The sequence below is a fragment of the Stegodyphus dumicola genome, chromosome 5 (assembly GCF_044657685.1).
Source record: "Stegodyphus dumicola isolate Sdum_Otavi_A_Nest chromosome 5, ASM4465768v1".
Taxonomy (NCBI): Eukaryota; Metazoa; Arthropoda; class Arachnida; order Araneae; family Eresidae; genus Stegodyphus; species Stegodyphus dumicola.
The window spans coordinates 108794323-108811252 of NC_140772.1; the positions used below are offsets into that span (position 1 = coordinate 108794323).

At 32.1% G+C, this 16930-nt stretch overlaps 1 protein-coding gene across 1 annotated transcript in view; it reads right to left on the reverse strand.

Moving 5' to 3' along the window:
• The window catches only part of LOC118197425 (puratrophin-1-like), a gene marked incomplete at its 5' end in the record, with an annotated part of 530248 nt that overhangs the window by 50087 nt on the left and 463231 nt on the right, over window positions 1-16930 (reverse strand). Inside the window, 4 exons of the mRNA XM_085817830.1 lie at window positions 746-951; window positions 6852-7373; window positions 9659-9862; window positions 15835-16065. Of these exons, the coding sequence (XP_085673956.1) occupies window positions 746-951; window positions 6852-7373; window positions 9659-9862; window positions 15835-16065 (1163 nt within the window). The remainder of the gene's footprint in view (window positions 1-745; window positions 952-6851; window positions 7374-9658; window positions 9863-15834; window positions 16066-16930) is intronic.

Here is a 16930-nt window from a genome sequence, read left to right on the forward strand (position 1 = left end):
TGCATTTACATTTTTTTACACCTTAATGTGTCATTTTTTGCGGACGCGTCAGGAAATTGGAACAGAGAATTGAAGCTCCAAAAGATTTTTTGGGACAATTCATATTATTTAAAAAATTTTTTGTCACACAAGAGCTTCAATTGTCTGTTTTGGCGAAACGCGTAATGGTGTTAACTTGGTTCGACTTTCAACTGAAATTTCCCTTGAAAAGCCAGGTTGGAAGTCTAATTGGGCTAATTTACCATTTTCCGCTTTGTAATTTTTATAATTTTTGTAATTTATGTTTTTCATTTGTTTTGTTTTTGTTTTAACTTGTTCTGTCGTTCAGTTTTTTATATATGTTAACTTTTCACTTATCACATCGATAGGTTTTACTGTATTTTTTTGCTATTCACATGTTTCCAACGATTGATTTTAACAGTTTTATTTTCTGCATTTTATTTCGCATTTAGGCTATTTTTTCACCCTTCAATGTTATTATTTTTTAAAAAATACTGCGTTGAACTATTCCTAGGAGCCACAGCTCCTGGTAACTTTTTGGCGAGCTCACTACAATATTTTTTCTTATTATTTCATAATTTTTGCAGCATATTGCGCAAAAAAATTTTTAAGACCAAATAGGTCTTACAATACAATACTTATTAGCTTTTCAATTCCTATATAAAGCAGAAATTTCTGAATGACCCACAATAAATTATTTATACCATCCATAAATAGTAAATCATAAAGAAATCTTCAAAATTACCTGCTGAGATTGCAGTCAATAGGAGGATTCTGAAGCCTTTCTACACGAAGCAAAGCAGTCTGTTCTCTGACTTCAGCTTTGGCTTTCTCGAGAGCTTCATCTCTCAGCTGCCACATCTGGCAACGCTTCATCAGTCTTTTTGTACATTTACCTTCAGTTCCAGAAGACGAACTGCGACCAGAACTCCGTAATACATTTGTAATATCCTGTTTAAAAAATATTAAGTAAGACACAAGTATCTAAATATTCAACTTGAATCATACTGTTAATAATAAAGATGAAAAACACATTTAATGAAAAATAAATTACATACATTATGTATAAAATGCTGCACAGGAAAAAATTTAAATTCAAGATAAAACTGCAGAAATTATACGTAATTTTCTCATTTTACCTCTAGTTACATATTCTTTTTACCTCCTGCCAATAAAGTTAATAGTTACAGTTAGATATTAATAGTTTAATCATTAGACAAATAGTAGTTCAGACAGAATTAACATTTAAAAAATTAGGCATCGTATTTTGAGAATTATTAGAAAATTAATAGTTACAGACAACACTTCATAATTTTAAGTAACGTTAGACAATTTATAGTTAATAACTACAGCTAGACAATTAATGTCAGATATACAGTTAGATAGTTATTAGTTTTATTTATTAGTTATTAACTATTTTATCACTCATTTCTTTGTTGACTATTCTTTTTTTACTTCTCATCAACCTACATACATAGGCAAGAGAAGTAAAAACTATCAATGATCAAGTTTAAAACATTAACTATTAACTGTCTCAAAATTATTCATTGTCTAATTATTTTCAAAATTCCCACTGTTCTACTTATTAAACTATTAACCATTAACAGTCTTACTATAATTGTGCAGCTCACTGTTGCTGGCTTCTACAATAAGTATATGTAGAAGCATGACTAGACTTTTGTATGATCCAACAAGACAGCTGAAGCAATAGCTAAACCAATTAAGCAATAGGTCACCAACAGGTAATCCGTGAAAACTTTTCGATGGTCTGCAGAAAAATTGTGACATTATTTATATCTTTATGAAGATTCAGATTAAAAAATGACGAGTAACAAAACCTATTATGGAATATGGATTATACTTTTTAAATAATTTTAGCTACTACTATTAGTAAAATTCCTTCTGAATTTAGCGACTTTTTGCTACTTTTGCAGGTGTAATTAGTGACATTTGAAAGTGAAAGTTGGCATCCATGTTGTTATCAATAATAGCGTGAACTGGAATTCTCTTTCCTTTTGAATTACAAACATATGCTATTGCAGTCGTTAATAACACTTTTCTCTGTGTCAATAGGTAACTTGATGGATTTTTATGAGAACTTCTGCATTCTTGTTTATAATTGCATCACTGGAAGTTTCCATTTTTGTTTTGTCTAACTGTTGATTGATGGCGCCATTGCTGAGTAAGCGATGATTATTATTTTTACAGTAATTAAAAATTGACCGGTATAAAGCTTTCAGTTTATTGCTATTGCTTTGTGTTTGTCGGTTTGTTCTTGCTTTTCGTGGAGTTCCTTTTTAGTGATATAGAAATGTGAAGCTTCCTATACAAGAATGTAAGATTTTTGTACTTTTCATATAACTTTTTTAATGTGAACGAAATATGTGTATCTGCGAGATGTTAATAGCGTTTTAATAGTTACTCATAATCAGGGACGTAGCCTGATTTTCCTTAAAGGCATGCTGCTGAATACCAGTTGTTTCGAAAATTCTATTAACAAATGAAAATTAGAATTACATGTATTGGAAAGTTGAATATTGTTTTTGAGTATTAATATGTTGTTTTTAAGGTCTGATTTATGGTGTTTTTACTCCAAAGGGGCTTTGTCCCTGAAGGACTATTGTTCTCGTTTTGCGATTTTGCGTTGATTCATTATAAATTTATATATATTTCTCGTATTGCGATAAAACAACGGTACATAGAGCTATCGAATTTTGAATGACGTAACCCTACTTCAAATAAGGACATGTGGAAGCTCAAATTTCTTGTTTTATTACTGATTTCATATTTTGTAAAACTTTAATGAATTTTTGATTAACAAACTCAAGGATTTCAAGCGAGCAATAGCAACGTTATACAGAAAAAACATTTTTATCTCCAGCGCGTGAGTCTCTGTATCGGAAATTCTAATGACATGCTCCATTTAAAACTATTTTGCGATATTGCTGTTGAACTGAATTTTATGGTTTAAGTGCAAAGAACATGATATTTAATAAATAAAGGTAACAGACAAAATGTTAAAAAAATGCATTCATATTAGTGGTCTGCCAAATATAAAATTATATATGTAGTGGTCCGCGAAGTTCTAAGGTTTGACGACCATTGGCTTAAATAATAAAACCTTTAATTATAACTACTACACATTAAATTAACATAGATGGCAATTGTGTCGGAGGAGAAAATCGACCAACCACAGCTACAATCAAACATGAAGTGTTATTGTTTTGTCTTAAACCTCCATTACGATTACAGTTAGAAATATGGGCGCCTGGTTACAAGTAAATATAAGTTCACATAGTGTTGCCACAGTATTCCCCCTCTAGTGTCAAGGCAATTACAGGTATTAAGGATTAAAACAGATCCTATATCGAGAATATGTATGCTAAGGCTTCTGGAATCCAGACACAGGTGATGATGCAGTGACAGCTGGAGGTGTAATGCCCTTGTAAGAGGTGTGTCTTGAGGGTTTCTGGTGCTGGTTTGAGACAATCAATGTTCACCACTGTCTCTTTGTTTCCAATAAGTATCCGAGAGTTTTAAGCATGTGACATAGAACTAGATGTGGGCCTGTATAAGTAGGCTCCAAAGATTTTTTTTTTTTTTTTTTTGATGCATCACACCTTAAAAACACAGGCGAGGATGTAGCGAATTCTTTAGTAAAAAGAGGTCTTCAAGAATGTACACTGGTGGATGTAGGAGATAATGTAGCCCTGTTTTTGTACAAGTGTCTGAGTAAGACACAAGATATGATATTGCTTCAGTTTTTTGTGGGGTTTATAAAATCTTCAGGTAAATGTCAATTGACAGGGTAGACCATTCAGCACTGGAAGAACCTAGGTCCACTTTTCAAAGTCGCTGTTAATCCTAATAATACAGTAGGAATAACATCACCCTGTGAACAGAAATATGCCATCTAATGTTCTGTTTATGACAGTGATGGAACTCTCAACACGTCCACTGGAATTCATGTGGCACGGCGATGAGCAGATTTGTTTTTAGCTTCCAAGAATTTCGTTAATATAATACAGTAAACAATTAGGACTTGAACATTTGATGACACTTAGAAACATCACACAGTTAATAGTTACATACTTAATTAGTCGTTAAATAACAGTTGATAGACAGTTTACAGTAATAGGAAAACTATTAATGGTTAACTTTTATGATGGCGTCTGTCTCAGTGAAATTTTTTTTTATAAGTCAGAGAAAGCTACATCCACCAAAGTACTGTACCTTTATGATAGTTTCTGTCTTGGCAAATCTTCATTCTAAAGTTATCAGCAACATTATACAAGCCAACTTCTGTTTGCCAAGGATTCTCTGGCGTAAAGTTGCAGAGCCATCACCATTACAAAATTCAGTTTAACTAATTTTGTCAAGTTGCTGGCACCTTTATATCAAAAAATCTTTATTAAGTCTTCAAAAAATTTCCTCATAACGATAGCAGTACCATTATCGAGTTCAATTTATAACATGGAGAATGCAGTTTTCATTGAGGCACCAGCACCTTTTCAATGGCTTGCTGAACAATCGGTGACTTGCATAAAATTAGTGAATTGTCATCACATTAAGAGGCGTCTATTGTATGGATAAAAGAGCAAGACTTAGAGTGACATTAATCATCCCCACATCAAGTGGCATAAACTGTATTAATAAAAGAGTATGACATAAAGTGACATTAATCGTCATTATATTAAGTGGCATCCATTGTTTTACTAAAAGAGTTAGACTTAAAGTGAGATTAACTGCCATTCTAAAGTGACATCTACTGCATTAATAAAAACATAAGACTTAAGTATCAAAGTGTATACTTCTTCTTCCTCTTATGCTCTACAGCTGATATCCAAGGCTGGCTCAAGCAGCTTATGCCATCTCGATCCATGCCACAGTCATCCACCTATTGACATCAGTTTTCTTTGACCACTTTTCCACAATGTCTAGCCACACCGTTCATAGTCTTCCTCTCCTTCTCATGCCCTCTGACTTTTGGAATGTCAATTTCTTTACTAGGTTCTCATCTCCATATTTGTATATATTACCTAGCCATTTTAGTTAAGAGGATTTAATAACTTTTATTATATTTGATTCTCTAAATTTTTGTTATTAGTTCAAAATTATATCTTATTCTCAACATTCAATTTTCCCTTACTGTTCCCAAAATTCTTCTCAAAATCTTTTGCTCAGATGTCATTACTCTATCCTCATCTGCTTTATTCATCGTCCAGCCCTCATTTCCTTACAACACTATAGGTCTTACACAACTGTATTTCAGTTTTACTGCTTAAGTAGTTTAATTTAAACTGGTTTTATAATCCATAATAGCATCTGCTAGCCATGTTAATTTGATTCTTACTTCAATAGTTATATCATTACAATTTTACCCAAATATTTAAGTTATTCGACCTCCTTAAAAACAGCCATTTATTTTCAGCAGTATCAGGTTATGACTTCTGTTTGTTAACTGTCATGAACTTAGTTTTTTTCTTCATTGACAGTCAAACCAAAATTTTTTGCTGCCTACTCAAGCACACAAAAAGTCTCAACTATTGCAGCATTTGTTCTTGTAACGATGTCAGTGTCAACAACAAAAGCCAACAACTGCAGACATTTTATGAATATAATCATTTGTGTGGCCGAGTCTCCTATTCCTTTTTCAAAGGTGATATCAAACAACTGGCACGAAAGAGAATCTAGTTGCTTTTTAATTTCTTTAGCAAAAAATTAGCTTTTTACTTCCGTTTTATTTCTTGACTTACTTAGACACCAATTTTTTAGGTATTACCATCTCCTGCATCACCTGAGATAATTTCTCCCTATTAATGGTAACATACACAGTCTTAAAATCAATGAAAAGGTGGTATGTAGCTATAACATATTCTTTTATTTTTTCAAGCATTTGCCTAATGCTATGAATTTGGTAGGTAGCAGATCTATCCTTTTGAAATTCATGCTGGTATTTTGCAATTATTATTATTATTATTATTATTTTTGTAAAAGCAGATAGCTGTTTTCATAGAATATTTCATAATATCTTACAAGATGTGTTTAATAGTGTGATTCCTCTGTAATTCTTATACTCCAGCTTATTTCCTTTTTTACACATTGGGTATATGGAACTTTTCTATGGGCATTTTTTCCAAAGTCCAAACAATGGAGTGCATTTCTTTAGTCAGTTTAGGCTACTTGATATTCCAAAGTTCGGCCTTCATACCATCTGGTCCTGCCAAACTGTTATTATTTAACTTATTTATTGCTCTCACTTTATCTACAGATAGTGGTTCTAAGTCTTCATACTGATGGTTTTGAGAAGTGTCACCTGATTCTCTCTCGAGTTTTATCCAACACAACTTTTACACAAAGAGCAGTCTTGAAATGTTCTCTCAATCTCCTAAGTATTTCAATTTTGTCATTAAAAAGTTCACCGTTTTTATCATCCTAGTGTGCATCCTAGCACAAAAATACTTTCTGGGATGATCGGGTGCAAAAGAAGAGTCACCATGTAGCCTAAACCAAAGGAGACTAAAATAGATACCCAGTGTTGGGGGGGTTATAGCCAGGTGCCCCATCCCAATGGATTATATCAGGAGACTGGTCTTCCAACTTGGGGGTTGAGTGTCAGGTCGGCAACCTCCACCAGTAAAAAAATTACATATTAAGAAATCTCAGGAAGGAACAACTGGATGGACCTTATCCAGATGACACGGATTGAAAAAAGACAAGAGGATTGGATCGTGGAATGTATCCACACTCTGGAGAGAGAGGAGCACTGAAAAATCTAATAAATGAAGTTAACAGATATAAAACTGATATAATTAGCTGTGCAAGAAAGTGTACACTACAAAAGCACTTACTTTGCTATAACTAGAATATGTGGAAGATGATAAATGGGAATCTCTATGTGCCGCTCTTGAATCTAAGAGAGTTTTTGATATGGAAGCAACAGGTCCTTGGGATGTCAAATCTTCTGTTATAAGTCCATGATTAAGAAGCTGATCTTCTTTTTCTTGCATATAAGAATCAAGCTGATAGGACTCTTTTGCACATGGGTAGTAACTACTTGGAAAAGAAGTATAAGATCCTATTGGAGATCCATATCGTTGAGATGTATTTACACCCATCGGCCCACCTGTGGACCGTCTCCGCTGATGGCTGTACAAAGCCGAAGAGCTGTATGGTGTACTGACACTTCCCGGGATCCAAGAGTTCATAGGTTGCGAATGTGATCGCATTGTACGAGGTGTCTGGGTGGCATCCTCCGCTTCCCAAAAGGGGCCCCGTAGTGAATCCACTTCCATCTGCTGTTTGACTTTTTGCAGAGTGGCTTGCCTTGTCTGGATCAATTCCACTGTTTCTTCACAGCGAAGCTTAACAATCTAAATAAATATAAAAAAGAGACAGAGGTAGAGTTAAATTGTTTAGTTTATTAAGTTCAAAGAAGAATTTAAAATAAATACAAAATAATCAGAAATAAAAAAAACTTTAAAATCATCAAATTAAAAATAATAATAATAATGAGAAAAATTGTTAAATTAAAAAAAAGAAATCCATTAAATTAAAAAAAGTTTCATTAGTTTATTTTAACCTGAAATTCTGAAAGCCTCTTGTCTGAAGAATGCAATATATTGCATTCATATTCAGGGGTGTGTCTGATCAATGTCGCTAACTTGCATTAAGTGTTGGCACTTTTATGCAAGTTACACATTGCTTGCCAAGGTACAAGGATGCGACAACACTATAAGACAAAAAGGTGCTTAACACACTTAAGAAGATATGTATACATCATGGAAAATGCATCCTCCATCAAGATTATGGGACGTTCTACATGAAAAGTTGCTGACTGGAATAATGTCTCGGTGCTTTTTGTGAGTTAAACATTGTTCATCAAGACACAAGAAGTGCTTTGAACCTTTATGAAGTTTAGTTTACCACGAAGATTGCAACTTTCATCAAAATGTCCAGATGCCCATGTGAAAGTCTAAGTGAATAGTTGTCGATATTTAAGTAAAGGTACTGACACATTTAGGAATTTTAGTTTATATCATGAAGAATACAGGCTTTGTTGAAGTTGCAGAAAACTCTAGGAAGATCTAGGGTGATAGTCACCAATTTAAAAAAGGTCCTGCCACATTCTGAATGTTTGTCAGCACTCATCAAGATATAAAGTTTTCCTGGCACCTTTATGAAGCTCACTTTACACCATGAAGAGTACGATCTTCGTAAAGATGCTAGAACATCTTATGAAGACAACCCTCTTATAAATTTCAGTTTATAACTTAAAGAAACTTTTGTCCAGATGCTGGTACCCTCACATTAGAGCATCTTTATTAGATCAAAATCCTCCTATGAAGGTACTGGTACACTTATGAAGTCCAATTTTTAACTTGGAAAAAAAAAGCACGTCTTTGAGGTGCAGCACCATTATGTCAGAGCATCTTTATGATGGCCTTCTGTCTTAACAAGCAATCGCTGATTTGCATAAAGGTGTCGGCATCTTTAGAGATAAGGCAATACAGTAGCCATCGATTCTGTCTGGCCTCTCAATGACAGATGCTTTCTCCAACTTATAAAGATAAGCTTCAGAATAGTGCCAGTATCTTTATGAGAGGGAAAACTCTATAAAAAAATTGCTCTGATATAGCTACCAGCACCTTGAAGAAAGTCCTAAAATTTAAGTCATAAACTTAAATTTATCATAATACCGGCTTCAAAAAGGTGCAAGCACCTTTATGTCAGGGACCCTTGGCAGAGAGAGGCCCTGTTGTATACAGGTGCTGGCACCTTTAGACTGTGATTTCGCCAAGAGAGAAGCCATCATACAGGTATGAAACTGATGAATGCAGCTTTTCCCCAACTTCTAAACCTAGCTTCATGAAGGTGTGGTCACCTTATGTACGTTGATGGTTGTTCACAAATATAAAACTTTACATGGGCATTCTAGCCTCTCAATGAAGGTTGCATTCTTCGTGGTGTAAAAGGAATTTCTAAATGGTGATGCCACCTTCAAGCAAGTCTGTGGCTATTTACTTAGGTTTTCACAGGAATGTTCTAGAATGTCCCCCCCCCCTCATTTTACAAAACATCATGTAAGTGAATTTGCAAATGAAGCAATTGGTTCATTTTAGCTACCACTCTGCTGGTTTCGATGCCAATGTGCACTTCGGAAATTCACGCCCCGGGACGTTGACAAAGGATACACTCTTCGTGGTATAAAATGAAATTCCTAAGGATGCCGGAACATTTACCAAAGTCCACAACTATTCACTTAGACCTTCACATGGGCACCCCTGCGTTCTAATGAAATTTAACATCTTTATAATATAATATGAATTATGTAAGTGTGCCAGGAATTTTTTACATCTTGATGAACAATAGTTAAATTCCAAAATGTGCCAGCATTTTCACTGAAGTCAGCAACACTTCATTTGGGCACCCCAGCCATTTTGATGAAAGTTTGCACTCTTTTTGAAGGTTGGCATTTTCTTCAAGTTAGCCACAATCGACTGCCTGCATAGAATGAACTCACTTTCTTATAACTTCTAAGCACTCAAGTGTACAAAGCTGTTAAATCTGATGGCACATATTTTTAATAAAATCACATTATAAAAATTATGTGTTAAAATTTAAATTTACAAAAATTAGTATTTAAATTCTTTATTACCTTGCACTGTTCTAGAAGTTTTTCATTTCCAAGCCTAATTGCTATTTCCATCATTTCATTGAAAGTTTCTTCAGGTACTCTTAAATGATTATCCGAATATTCCTGTAGGCATTTGATCTGTCGCATGACGCCTTCAGGACTTTCGGTGTTTGAGATACCCATATTTGAAACGAACCTCATGGCATCTAAAGCCCATTCATATGACTGGAAAAACAAGAATAATTTTATTGCAATTAGAAAATCGTAATCAAAGGATTAAATAAATGAAGGATTAATTAATCTTTTGTTTAAAATAACATCAGGAAAATGTAACAATTTGAAGACTGTAATTATTAGTCTGTAATCGAAGAATAAATAAATGAAGTAATTATTATTCTTTAGTTTAAAATACTGTCATGAAAAATAGCAGTTAGAAGACTGTACTTACTACAGCAAATTAACCAACCTACAACACTCAAAAATCAGATCTTTTTAAGAAATCAGGAGAATTTTTCCAAGGGCAAAAGGATTTTTCAATTAATAAAAGTACATAAAAAGAAAATGTATTTTTAATGACGAATTAACTTTAAATGGTAATTAATTAATATCTAAAAGTTCAGTTTCTATTTCTTAAATGCAGAGAAAATTTTTTATCACTTTCTAATAACAGCAAATTACTCTAATCCATTTCCCTAATCATTAAATAATACATCCAGATCTAATCATTGATTGCAAAATATGAATTGATGGAATTGTGCTCTGTAGAATCATGTTAAGAACAACAAATGATGGCAAAATAGAGCATAAGAAAAGAAAAAAGCCTTGTTAACGCCCAAAGACAAAAATATAAATATTTGTTCTTCACAAGATAAACATACAATAATCGAAAAATGGTGTCCCTTGTCAAACGATTTTTTTTTTTTTTTTTAATTTGGGGAAAGCTTTACGCTCATACTTTGTAGTATTATTTTGAGAATTGCCAATTAAATTGCTTGCAGGTGCATTACTTAATTTTTCTCACAACTATTTTTAACACCAGAAGTAATAAATTTACTAATTTAGAAGTCAAACAACAAAAATCAGCATTATATTTTCAAATTTTCACAAAATTTTGTCCATTTACTTAAAGCATTTTTATAACTTTCAATAGAGCCTTTTATCTTGACTCTATTCGCATTTACTTCATCCTTAAGAAATGTAAGAAGTGGGTCTTATTGGTCGATGATTCTAGATAACGTTTCACTAAAGATATCTAGCATATACATACACATTTCAGATTTTTTTTCTTATTTCAGTAGTATGCAGCTGTTGGAAATTGTTTCAATTTTTCCATCTTTTTAGAAATCTTTTCAAGATAATAATAATAAATATCAACTGTGTGTTCATCCACACTTATTGACCTTATTTCAACTGCTAAATTTAAGACATGACAGATGCACATCGTAATTTGCAAATCTGAATTTTCTTTTTTTAACATGCCTGCAACATCAGTCTTTAAGCCTACCATTCCTGGTGTATTGTTGGCGCTAAGTGCTAAGCAATTATCCTCAAGAACTGCACTTCTTTTAAAGTTTTAATAATTAACTGTGTGACATACTGAAGCCTGTGAAACGTTCTCGCAAAGTAGGGGCATAAAGTAAACTACACTCAAATTCTGAAGACTACAAATGGATACAGTTTTGCATCAGTACTATTGGTTCCATCTGTAGAGAGGCAGAATTGAACTATTTTAATGCAATCAATAACTGAAGATTTATTTTTTCATACCAATTTCTTGAACCCATTTTTTCTACAATTTCAGCCATTTTTATTCTTACACTTGAGCATTTCTTAGTGATTTCGCTTCCATGAAACGTTTTTCTAAATAAACTTGCAGCATGATTCGATGCATTCAGAGGCAGGCTGTGCTGAGGAAAAAGGCAGAGAATGGGCATTCTGCATTATTAACTTTTTTTTCTTTTGTTTCCACAGCTAAGTTTTAACTTTTCCCCAATGCAACTCATGTTATCCATGTTACACACATTTAAGAACATCGGCCTTACCACCATGAGACTACAAAAAATCGCAGAGACAACAAACAATATACATTGCAATATCACATTTCCTTGACGAAACAATAGAAGGAAAGTCGTGCATGTACGACTTTTGAACAGTATATGAGTACTTTATATTTTTCACAGATAAGACAACATTTTTGGACTCTCATACACAAAGCAGAAATAAGTCATATCTTACACATGAAATGACAGCTGATCTTTGGAATATGGTAACTGGTAGTTTGGCGACATAGGACTTTGGTAATAATGTGAGAAGTACTGAGTTCCGATTACGCATTATTTTGTGTGAGGGAAATGAGAGATCATGAGATATGTCATGTGACATTAATGAACGAATTACAGTTCTTTAATCGGAAAAGGGGGGAAATCTGGAAATTTTGTATTTAGCTTTATTCTGTGTTGTGTGAAACAGTGTTGGTTAATTTTTGGATCCCATGGCCCTAATTAAAGTGAATTCGAAATGGGTATTTAGTGGGATTGAAAGGGGTAGTAATAAGTGTTTTTTTAAGGTTGTGCGAGATAGAAGTAAAGATGTTTTATTAAGTTATTTATTTTACGTGGTACCTTGCTGTGAACTATAAGTATGATTTTAAAGATCCTGAAACAGGCGCACATACGATTGCTTTTTATTTAGTGGAGGAAATATGAAAAGTTTATCCGCCATGTAATCAAGATTCTGAAGAAGATTAGGTAAGTTAGTATTTTTAATTATTTGAGGATATTATTTTTATGCATTGTTCTAAATGTAAGGAGTAAATAAAGTAATATGGTATTATTGGAAAATTGTTATTAGCAATGATTTAGTTTAAAGTAATTAGGATTGTAAGCTAATTTGTATTAATTTAATGTATGTGCTTATTTGTATTTTAAGTAGTGTTTTTGAATTTAATTATATTTTAATTAAATGATAGTTATTTTGTAAATTATATGTTTGTAGGAATTTGGTATACGTTTGAGTGGAAAAACCTTCATGGAAATAATTTAAATATTTGACACTAAGTATCTGTAACCATTTGTAATGTTTGCGGTATGAATTTGTTTGTGACGTTTATAATATAATAGATAATTTAGAGGTAAAAGTTTTTGGATATTTTATTTATTTTATACGTGGAAATGTTCATCTTTGGAAAGGGTATATACTTTTTCGCGATCAGGTAATTTCCGGATTTAAAGATTCAAAAAATTTTCATGCATTTTTGTGAAATTTTTCTAATTCATGAGAAAAAAGCAGTGTACATGGATATAGTGAAGAGTGTGCGCAATGCCATTTTTGTGCAATTCTGGGATTTTTTTTTAAGTAAAAATAAGTCGACGTGTACATGGTTTAGTGATATTTTAATTAAATGATAGTTATTTTGTGAATTTTATGTTTGTAGGAATTTGGTATATGTTTCAGTTGAAGTAAACATGTATGGAAATAATTTAAATATTTGACACTAAGTATTTGTAACTATTTTTAATGTTTGCGTATAAATTTGTTGGTGACATTTATAATATAATAGATAATTTAGAGGTAAAAGTTTTTGGATATTTTATTTATTTTATACGTGGAAATGTTCATCCTTGGAAAGGGTATATACTTTTTCGCGATCAGGTAATTTCATATATGTTTTTTTTACCGAGTTTAAAGATTAAGAAAATTTTCCTGCATTTTCGTGCAAATTTTTTTAATTTATTAGAAAATAGCAGTGTAGATGGATAAAGTTAAGAGTGTGTGCAATGCCATTTTTGTGCAATTCTGGGATGTTTTTTTAAGTAAAAATAAGTCGACATGTAAATGGTTTATGTATGTGCTATTCTGAAAAACGCGCAAGGAGTTTGCGATTGTGCATTTTTTCCAAATTTTGCAGTTAATATTTGTCATGATTAAACAGTTTTGTTACATAAAATTTCTAGCATAAGTGTAATTTGGCTAGTAGATTGTTGGAAAAAGTGTTCAGTAAATAAAAAGAAAAGAAACATGTCTTTACTTCGTGAAGACAAAATGGCTGCGAAAAAAAAAAAAAAATAGAGAGTTGCTGTAGCAGAGTTGGTCGCCAAATTTTCGCCACAAAATCGCCAAGTTACCATAATCTAAAGATCAACCAAAATAACTTTGGATTTCTTTCATGTGTATCTAGAGAAAAAACAAGCACTTTCAGATGCCAAAACTCGCTTTTTACTTCCTTGTACGAAGTAAAAAGGAAGTATTGTAATCACGAAAAGTTTCAGGCAGCATATTTCAACGAAAATATCCATTTTGACCGCTATCGAATGCAATTTAACGATGTTTTTGCGTGATATCTGTACAATACTCTTTTCCTTCAAAAAAATTATAAAACTGCTTTAAAATTAATTCTGAAGAGAATTTTTCGTGGCGTCTGTACGAACGTACGTATCTCGCATAATTCAGAAACGAGTAGCCTCAGAACGTTGAAATTTTGTATATAGGACTGCTATAACATGTAGATGTGCCCCTCGTATTTTGGTTGTAATCGGCTGCACCAAACATGTATAAATACATCCACTCTGTTACCCGGCTCAGTGATCTCAGTTTCTTTACACTTATATGTTTGTAAATTGCACATTTTTTGCTTTAAAAATGATTGTATTATGTTGTTTTTATCTTCCGGTTAAGGTTTTTATGCCTTTAGTAAATCTTGTATGCAATATTTTTAGAATTATCAAAAATTTTAAAGGTGTCTAAGTGCCGCTAAGCCTTTTTTTTTTATGGCGGCCATTGATGTTTACATTTGAAACAGGAGACTAGTGGATTTGTTGCCATTCTAGAGAAACTTAGCTTCGCAACAACAAAGACAACGCATTAATTTATTATTGCCAATTAAATCATGCTTAATTCTTTCTGGAATTGTTTTGAGGAAATAACTGTTTAAGATTTACTTTGTAATTTTTAATATAGATATTTTGAGTTTTTATGTATTTTTGCCTTCTCGCGAAGAGAGAACTGAATTAATTAAATGAGAAATACTCAATCGTCTGTGAAAAACTGTTTCTTTTTTGTTTTGTTTCCTTAATTTCTTTTATACATCATTCTAGCTTTATTATAGTATTTGAATAGAACATGTGGCAACGATTAGATAATTCTATTCTTTAAATGATATAAATTTTGTGCATTATGAGTTATAATATGAACGAAATATATAAGTTAACTGTTATATAATTATTAATACTGTTAAGTGAATCTAGCACCAGAGTGTCGCTATGGTAAACAAATACTAGAGTGAATTTTAAAGAATGCATTTATTCTATTGTGGTTTATGCGCTGTCAGCGAAGTAGATTTAATTCAGTCCAATATGTTTAAATGAAATGCAAGAAAAAATGCGTATAATTTAATATTCCGTACAAGGAAGTCATGTGGTGTACACATCAGACTTTTTTTTTTTTTTTTGGGGGGGTGAAAATAAGAAAGTATTAAGCCAAGCTATATAAAAACTGTGATAAATTTTGAGAATAAGATAAAGTTGGGAGAAATACGTTACAAATCGAGTTGGCGGGAATATGGTCAGAAATCGGGTGACTTGGCAACTTTGCTACAGTCTATAATCGAAGAATTAAATAAATGGAGTAATTATTACTCTTAGCAGTTTGAAAAGTGTTATTGATAAATTATAACAGTCTGTAATCAATAAATCAAATAATGAGATAATTATTACAATCTGTAATCAATAAAACAAATAGGTGAAGTAATTATTACTCTATAGTTTAGAACACTGTCATGAAAAGAAACAATCTGAAGAGTGTAATACGTGAAGTAATTATTACAGTTCGCGGTCCAGAAACCACCACAAATAATGACTTATCATAAATATCGATGGTATGGAAACAATTTTACAAAAGTTGCAAAAATTGCTTTTATCTGAAGTTAACTTTTATCTGAAAAAGTCACCAAACTGTGCTGAGATGGTTATGTTAATACATAAATACCCAATTTATATTCCAGAGTTAGTGACTAATTGTGAATAAAGTGAACTTTAATAAATGCAAACTTTTATTTCAGAGATAGCCAGTATTGAGTTTTATAACTATGAATTACATGAATGCATATAAATTTTATGCCTAGAAAACTATTTCAATAAAAATATTTTAAAATGTCAAATAACATGAAGATATGGATATGTATACTTCAACACAATAAATACCTTATCCATCAATTGATAGCATTTGGCAGTGTCTTCAATGCGCTCTCTTGTGCCTTCCAGTTTTTCGGTGAACGATCCAAGGTGTTGACGCAGGGAGGTGGCCAGTTCCTGAACTCCCCCTTCCTCTTCAAGGGCCTCGGATGGATTTTCCTCGCGGATTTTCGGGAGATAACTTTCATGATTGAAAGTTGACACTTCTTCTAGTAAGTCGTTGCCTTTTTCAATTTGACGCTGATAGAGAAACAAAAACAAACATATATATATATATATATATATATAATTACAAAATAATTTTTAAAAAATATATAATCATGTCTAGAATTTTCGTGCTTTAAGCTGCTGAAAAATTATCAGTAAAGACATGAAAATAAGAAATTTAGAAACAATTTTTCACAAAGACCAAAATTTAAATTCATAATTAAATTCTATCCTATAAATACAATAAAGAATTTAATAAATGTTAAAACCTTGTTAATGTAATAAATGTTAAATTCTCCAAACAAGCAATACCCCAATTAAAAAATCAACGAAATTTAAATTAAAAAGAACATAACAGCAGAAGAATTCAATCGACTTCAATGTCAATTTGTCATGAGGAGGAACACTGAAATCAATTGAAATCTCTCTTCCACAAAAATCCTTGCTTTTCTGTATCCAGAATTAGCCGATGAACCATTTCAATGTATTTTAATTATAATAATTCACCTTAAAATTCTGGCCCCTTCCCAAAGCAAGGAAAAAAAAAGCAAATTACAAAGAATTGAAAATGCAAGTGAAATAATATAATACTTTAGTGAAAAATTCAAATCGAAATCTTACTTTTAAACTAAGAGCACATAATAGTATTAAATTTTAATATTTCCTCTAGTACCTCTTTGCATTTTTTTACTAAAAAGACTGAATTGTTCTTATACAGTTGTATCAAATACATGTTTACTATTAATAGAAGAGTTCAATCCAAATGCATAAAGCATTCTTAACTGCAAAACATAAAGAGATTCCTTAAAAAAATATGTTTTTAAGAGTAGGTCCCATATCTAAAATTTTGATAGTAATCTGAAGTCATGAATTTTAAAATGTTCAAGCTAGTGGAATT